The sequence below is a fragment of the Phaethon lepturus genome, unplaced genomic scaffold (assembly GCF_000687285.1).
Source record: "Phaethon lepturus isolate BGI_N335 unplaced genomic scaffold, ASM68728v1 scaffold37076, whole genome shotgun sequence".
Classification (NCBI taxonomy): Eukaryota; Metazoa; Chordata; class Aves; order Phaethontiformes; family Phaethontidae; genus Phaethon; species Phaethon lepturus.
Window position 1 is genome coordinate 31,885 of NW_010547563.1, and position 8,273 is coordinate 40,157.

At 47.0% G+C, this 8,273-nt stretch overlaps 1 protein-coding gene across 1 annotated transcript in view; it reads right to left on the bottom strand.

Moving 5' to 3' along the window:
- The window catches only part of TIAM1 (T-cell lymphoma invasion and metastasis 1), a 48,170-nt gene that overhangs the window by 28,440 nt on the left and 11,457 nt on the right, over window positions 1-8,273 (bottom strand). The window contains exon 5 of the mRNA XM_010289686.1: window positions 7,963-8,266. Coding sequence (XP_010287988.1) covers window positions 7,963-8,266 — 304 coding nt within the window. The remainder of the gene's footprint in view (window positions 1-7,962; window positions 8,267-8,273) is intronic.

The window sequence follows — 8,273 nt, forward strand, 5'->3', positions numbered from 1 at the left end:
CAGAACAGCTTTACCCTTCTCTCTAAGGTGCTGTGCGGGGCTCTTCACTGACTCAGGGCAGTTGTGGCATCAGTTTGAGATCTGTTCATATTCAGAGAGCTTGTTTTGCATCCCTAAAAAGCTAAAGTAAGGGGTAAAGGGAAGGGGGGATGATGTTCTTAAAGGTCTTTTCCAACCTTAATATGATTGATTTCCAATATGATTCTATGTTTTGATTTTGCTTTTTAATAACATGCGAGAAATCCACGTCTGTGAGAGAACGCACAAAGGACAATAGGGCCCTAAGCAGGAAACAGCATGAAGCACCACCATGGGACCTGAGCAAACCAGCTCTTCCCTGGCTTTAGCACTGGCTTTTAAGGGGCAATAAAGGATATAATACCATGAACAAGAATCAACCCATAACCCAGTAAAGCCTCTGGCAGGGTGTTCCCTGCACACAGCTCCGACACCTGCACAGATCTGGGGTGGACATCCGCTTTCCACTGCTCAGCAGTGAGAGGAAGTCTCAGTTCTTGAGCATGAGTGTTTAATCCCTCTGTTCCCAAATAATGTGCTGGACTCCCCAAAACTTACCTTGCTTTCATCCCAATGGACCACCCAGATGAAGAAAGTTTCTAGAGGGACTGCGCTAACCATAAACTAATGCAAGCAGCCTAACCGTGCTCGAGTTAGCTAAACAAATGGCAACACGCCTAACCAAAATCCTCGAAGTAAAATACAGGGTTAGGTTACTTTTTGTTCACTCAGTGCCAAGAAGAGGCAATTCTTCTTGAGAAATGTAACAGAGGGGGTAGGAGTGGGGAAAGGGGAAAGCTGCTAGAATAGCGGCTTTAAATCAAAACATACCATCTGGGAGGTGTTCACCTGGACAACCACCTAACTTAAGGGATCAGGGAAATGTCTGCCATCTGGGATGACAGCTAGTCACAGGATCACATGCTGAAGCTCTCTGAAAAGAAAGGGTTCAATGGAGCACCACTTCACTGGCAAGGATCACTGCCGCAAATAGCATCCATCTAAGTAAACACAGACCAGCAAACAAGCAGCTGGGGTCACCTGTCTGTGACTGGTAAATGGAAAGTACTTGAAACTAAAAACATACAGTGTATATAGCTTTACAGAGAATAAAATTATTGCCAGCACTTCAGATGTATAAATGACAAAGTCCTACCTTTAAAAAAAAAAAAACCAACATGCCTGAATCGAGCTAGATCAGATATCAGGACTGCTGATTTGCTTTCCATTGGCTTCAGACCAAGAGCAAGGAGGAAAAACAAATTAAGATCTTTGAAAGAGTACCAAAATATTTGCCAATGGAGACCAAAACACTCATTTTCACATGTTCCTTTCCCGGACAATATTGGGGTAGAGTTGTGTCCTCTGAAAGGAGTGACTGCTATTTGCTTTAAAATATCCTGAATAGGTAATAACTGATCTCGTCTCATCCATCTGGGAAGGGCAGCCTGGTGACAGAGCAGGGAAGACCTCTGGGTTCAGGTCCGAAGCCCTCTATTCAAGCTCTCCCCCAGGCTCACGTTGAATCCCTGAATACGCTTCCAGTTAGCCAGGCTATAAACAGCTCATTCGGTACAGCCATTAAATGGGTCTGGTCTCCCAGCCCCACTGAGAGGTACCACACCGGCAGCCAGCAGGACCCAAGATGTGGATTCACAGCAATTCACACCGGTGCAAACTTGGGCTGCCCTTCCCCCCCAAGCCCACCTCCACCCCTTCTGTTAACTTGGTGCCCTGTGGCTAATAGCTGAAAACAGAGGTATTTGGTTTTAACAGGGTTGTTTGCTTGGAGGCTCAGCAAAGCAACCGGCTGACCGGCTTTCCAAGTGGGATTCAGCCCCTTGAGTCACCCAAACCAAGCCATCCGACTCGAGTATCTCCAGCTTTTGGAGATTGGGAGCACGGCTCAGGCTATATTCGAGACCTTGGAAACGACCTCCTTCTGAAAGGCACTACAGGACTGCGTGGATAGAGGCTCGAATCAGAGAGATGCACACTACAGCAATAAAACAGTAACATCTTACTTTTAGGCACTTACTAAACTATGTATCATCAATTATAATTTAATGATACACAACTGTATGTGTTTCTTTCCTCGATTCTACCCAGAGTCAAATGACTAAGATTAAAAGTCTGGGTCAATCTGAATAAGAATCATATTTAGGTTGAAAATAGCTACGTTTTCCAGACGACAGACGGAGATACACAGAATTACTTTAATAGGAGCAGAGCTTCAGCTCCTGAAGATACTCTGCCTGCAAAAGCAATGACCGAGGAAGGCTGTAAGAGCAAGCTGTAAGGTCACAAATGTTATGTAGAGAGTGAACAGGATGCAGTGGAAGCCAGAAGGAGAAAATGATTTCAGAAGAGAATTCATGGGGGACAGGTCAACCCAACACTCTTGGATGCATTCCTTTCCCAGGAAGACTCAAACTTCTAATTTTCTGGGATGGGGAAGAATGCCCTAAAGAAAAGTTCACCCCGTACTCTTTCTTTCTTTTTTTCTTTCTTTCTTTCTTGAGTGCTTGGTATTGGGGGAACAAGGCACTGGGCTGGATGGTACTTTGATGTGAGTGACCCAGTGTGGTCCTTTTGCATTTTGAGGCTATATCCTCTGTGCCACAAAACCATTTGTGAAAAAGTTTTACACAACTTAAAAACAAGTATCAGCTCTCTGGAGTTTAGCCATCCTACTACTAAAACGTAATGAAACACTATAAACTGTAATAAAATTCCCTGAGATAGTAAAAAAAAAATTGTCGACTGAAAAGATATTATAATTTTAGACTGGTTTCTCTGTACGTCCTGATCTAATTCCCACAAAAACCTTGGTTTCATCTCCTGCATATTCTGCAAAATTTTTTTACATAGGATTTTTTTTTTTTTTAAGGCTTGAGATCCCGAATTCCTTCAGGCTACCTACAGAGGCCTAAAAATAGTAGTAAACTTGAAAATCGGACAAAAGGGGATTTAACGCGCCAAGGACATAGTCTGGGGCTGGCGCTGACAGAGGTGCAGTTTCCAAGTCAGTCGTGCAGGAAGTTTGTTCGCTGTCCCCCCACTCAGCTTCACAACAAACACTGAAATGAAAACGCTGTAAAAATCCTTTGCTTTCCCTGCAGAGTTGAGGGGCATCTTCTTTCTGTTCCTTCTAAAAGCTATGTAAAAAACCCGGACTGCACCACTGTAATGCTAACGTTGGAATTCAGCTTTCCGGAGGAAATCACAAACTGGGCTACAAAGCTCAGAGAGAAACAAGCCACCTTTCTCATAGGTGAGTGGTTCACCATGCAGAAATGCTTTGGCCACCATGTCTCCTTGGATTTTAATGTACATAGAAATCAGACCGTGCTTCTAAACACTGCTTATAAAATGCCATTGCTCCCCTAGAAAAGACAGCCCACCCTTCACACCTTCTAGGGACTACTCCTAATGTCTTCCCCACAAAGCAAATACCAGCACTGGAAGCCCATGGAGGTCTCTGGCTTCGATGGCCACTGCCACCACCACAAAAACCAGATGGGGAAGAGTGGGACCTGCTGGGCCGGAGGCAGCAGCAGGTAGAGTTGGCTCGTGACAATCCGCAGCAGGCACCCATGAACAGACATGCTGCTTGCACCACGGCCTGGCAAGCAGATTTTGCCGCGTGACCAGAACATCTTCTGTACATGCAAGATGTCTTCACCTGACTGCCCTTGTAGTGGAGTTCGAAATGTCAAAAGAGGTTCATGCTCTATGCTAGGCTGTATCCCTCCATTTGACGGTCTAGAGAAAAGAGCAGTCAGAAATTACCCACAGAGGGGGAACATGGAATAAGGAGGTGGCGAGACAGCCTTGGAAGTGTCACAAAACCGTATCTCAAGGTTTCCATTCACTAATTCCCCTCCTGAAACTCCAATTAAGGCTTATAACAGCAGGGGAGCATGTGGTTATATTTGTCTCTGAACCTCCACCAGGAAGAGGAGGAGGAGGAGGAGGGAGTCTGCAGGCAGATGTTTAGCTGCAAGCAGAACACAACGGGGCCATTTCACAAAATCTGGATCCCAACAAGCAGGCTGTAGGATCCTGGGGATCTCACAGCCCACAGTGGGAACAAGCTGTATCCAACTGGAGCATGTCTCCCTTCAAGCAAGAATGGGTGAAAATGTCAGCCAATTAAGCTTTTTCCACCTACATCACATCAGCTCCAAAAGCCAAAGAGGATCCCAGCAGAGCCCTCCGTGAAGTCTTGCGGCAGCAGATCTGAACCCTGAATGTTAAAATGTTACGAAGAACAGAACTGCTGCGTGGGTGCCCCAAAGCCACCCTGTGACTATTAATCGCTTGTGCATATTGAATATAATTGTCTCTCCAGTATTAAAAAGCTCTCTTCTCAATTAGTGGAAAGTGACTCCCACAGCTCAATTTAAGGCTTAAATTTGGAAGGGAGAGATTTTCTTTTTTTTTTTATTTAATGTAAACCATGTACTTGCAAAGAACCCATGGATAAGGCACTATAACAAAACAAATATGGCTGTGATTCCAGCTTCTCCTTTCTGTGATACATTCAAGGATGCATTTTCCCAGTAGCACTGGTCAGCATACCACAAAAATTACAGCTACTGACAACTTCTAATAAATGTAGCCTGCACAGAAAATATGATGATGTACATATACTTGAACATGCCTGTAACAGTGGCTGGATTCAGGAATCAAACACAGGGACACAAGCCCATTGCTGTGGTCTCAGACTTAACACTGCATTCGGCGTATCCTGCTTTCAGGGACCTCTTTGGGAACTAGTCACAAGCTACCTACAAGTGGCCATCAGGACCTTTCAGTATTTCTAGCACCAGGGCAGGTGATACTAAAAAAGTCATGCAAATATCCCAGCTACGACTTTCCAAAAAACTGAAAAAAACCCCACTGGCAAATACAAAACCAAATTCTTGTGACCATAGGCAACAGTAATCTGGGCAGAAACCTCACTCCTGGCTGTGAGGCTCAATTAGGTGACTCTGAACAAGTGAGCTACCTCCACACTGTTAAATAACACAGGGACAGTGTCAGGTCACTGGCCTGGAGGTCAAGAGGGAAAACTGTGTCCAACACCGTATCACACTTGGCCCAGGGTCACCTTTGTGCAGTGCTCCTGTGGTCCTAAAACACAACTATTATTTTCTGGGATTGGGATGGGGGGAGTCAGTTCAAAAGACTGGAAAAAAACGTGAAAGCTTTGCCTTGGTCCACTAAATTGTTTTTATAGTATGAAATGTTTTACAGCATAAGGACACATATGGCAGGCTCTGGGGCAATGCTCAAGGTGGTCATCAAGAATGTGAAGCCCACTGAAAAAGTGTTGGAAGACTGGGAAGAGCAAAGGGGAAGCAAAATTTCCCAAACTGTGACCACGTTCCAGCTGGCATAGGCCAACACAGTGCCAAGGAGCACGTTAACAGCAAAGCAGTAAGGCCACTGGGTCTACAGCTCAGATTCCACCGTCTCAGGTAGGGTAACCATCACTTTCTACTTCACACCAAGGGTGTCGAGTAAAGATAAGCAAAGTGCTGAGATACTGTCGGACTGGGGACCTGGTACAGAGACAGGTTGGTAGCTTCCCTCCTCTCACCCCATCCAAAGCCACCTAATCAGGCTCACCAAAGAACTAGTCCTTTTACTTTGTGTGCAAATTTGGACTTCCTTTTCACTCTCTATCAAACACATAATGACAGTCATTTCCCTAAGCCTGCTAAAGGTAGGCTTGGGCTAACATGACTTCATTGCTGACAAGTATCTTATACTTACTGTATGCTGCTAGGATTAAAGACTTGGAAGGAATTTTGACCTTTCCAAAGCTTTAATCTTGTTGAATTTATACATGGTAATAATCACTGCTGAGACTCCTTATAGCCACCGTCCTCAAGCTCGGGAGATAGATCTAGTGAAACCAGCCCCACAAAGTGTTTTCCCTGGGTATAGCTGAGGCCTCTCGAAATGCTACGCAAATTCATAACTTTCACTAAGAGCCTCAGAGGAACCTTCTTAATGCCAAGACAAGCACCAAGAAGAAAAACAAATGCTTCGCTGTTCACCAGTGACACTGTTCTCTTTTTCTTAAGTACACTTGAAAGAGGGCTAGAGGCAGCAGTTGCACCTAACAATTGTCATGAAAGCTGTTACGTTCAAGGCTGCCAAATACCATCCTTTTTCTTGCGTGGTGTTGTTATTCTCTTGCTTTTTATCCTGCACTGCCTTGATGGATCACCAAAGGGTTTTTGCGCTCGCACCGTAAAAGTGCCTCCGAAAAGAAAGAGCTGGTTTTGAAGTACAAAGCTGCTGTTGTGGGACGCTGCAGCATCTGTTTTAGCATGTCATTTTTATATTTAGAAGCAGCCTATCTCCACAGATCAAGCACAGCCGGTAAGTCACTCAGCAGCCCCTTCCCATCAGCTCTCACAAGTCAGTGCCAGACGACGGGGGGGGGGCACACGCTCCTCTCGCCCTCTAACAGCCCCTCCGCACCTCCGCAGCCCCGCACCGCCTCTGCGGCACGCCACAACCTGCCTGCCTCACCGTGCCCAGCTTGCTATCTCTAACGCTGGTGTCCTGCCAACAGCTCAGCCCGCAGCGGGACACGAGCCTGCCGGCCTCCGACCTTGATGCAACGCGCTGCTTTTCTTCTTTTTCTGGGTCACGCGGCGCAGTGTGTGTATGCCGCACGGTGTATGTAGGAGAAACCCTGCAGTAACGTCAGGGGAGCCGCTGAAGCATGCAACGCGGCGCACAGCTCAGACCCGCGCCGTCAGGCTGTTCTGTCTGCGTCCCCCGGCCACGTTTCTGAGCGGGTGCCCACAGCGAGAAAATAGTGCATGTAAAAAACACCACAGCCAGCCTCTTCCATTAGGCAGCTTGACCACTGCTCAGAGAAGGTCCAGCAAGCCAGAAGAATGAACTTAAAATGAGTGCAGTATGCCCACCGTGTGTGTGCCGCAGGTGGCTCGTACAGGTGGGCAGGATTTGTAGCTCCTTTTCCCCCCTCTCTAAGGGCAATCTGCCACTTACTGTAAGCCGACTTGCAGTTTGCAGCACAAGGCAGTGCTGTGTAACTCGATCAGGCAGAACATGGCCAAGAAAAGCAAGGCAAAACATAATAAAGACCCAACAGCAGCCCTCAAAGCAAAGGTCACAGCACTGGTGTTTGCAGCGCGGGAGGGGCACCAGAGAGAAATGCTCATCTTGGCTCTGTGCTGTCTGCTAAAAGGATGAAGGATGAAGAGTGTGATGTCCTCCCTGGCTAGGAGAAGCTGCATCTCTCCATACATCTACATCCTCCATCACTTTTCAGTTTACAGCAGGTAAGCACCACAGCTTGCACGACTGGCAGTCTCCTGCGAGGAGAAAGCACTGTTCCTGGGTGAGGTTTTGCAGAAATGTGAACGTTGGCTAATTAGAAGAGTGAAATTTCAGTCCAGCAAGTATTTATGATGGAGGGGAGGAGAAACACTTGCAGGTTTCCCCTTTGCTTCCAGCCACAAGAGCCAAGGAGTGCTTGCACATGTGCAGCCAGGGGAGGGCGACAGGGCAGGGAGGGCAGAGAGAAGAGACACAACCAACTCCCCGAGTGGAGTGATCGGTTTTGGCAGCTACCCTGGAAAAAAGGCACCGTCGGCACTGCGAAATGCGCAGGAAAATCTTTAGCTGGCAAATGCAGATTTATCTTTTCCAGAGGCCGTGAAGAGTGGAAAAGGCCCCAACAGAGTTTGCAGATAAGGAAGGGAGCAGTGATGGGCTCAAGCCAGCTCCGGAGACCAGTTAGTTCAGCTCTCTCCTGGATAAAACCCTCTTCTTGGAAAGGGGGTGTTGAAGGAAAAACAGAGCCTGGAAGAACCTGGAATATCTTTATCTACAGACACAGCTTAGCAAATACCACATGCTTTCATTCTACATAGAAGAAAACTGCCTTACCTGAGTAGTTTTCGCCCTTCTGCCTTGCATGCTGTTACTATGGCTAATTTGTGGGTTGGTGGCCCCTTCGGAAAGGCAGTGGGATTTCCTGCAGGGCAGCGTATTGTAGTTACTGTAGGAAGGCGCATCCTCAGCAGTAACCGATGCCATCTTATGGCTCCTGATATCCGGGATGTCGGACACTAAATTCCGGCAGTACCCTCCGAAGGCATTTCGCGGGCCGCCATTGATGGTAGCGCTCGGGGTTTTGGGGGAATACAAGTCGCTCATAGAGTTTGCGCGCTGGCAGGTGACCAGCGGCTGGGGGCGCG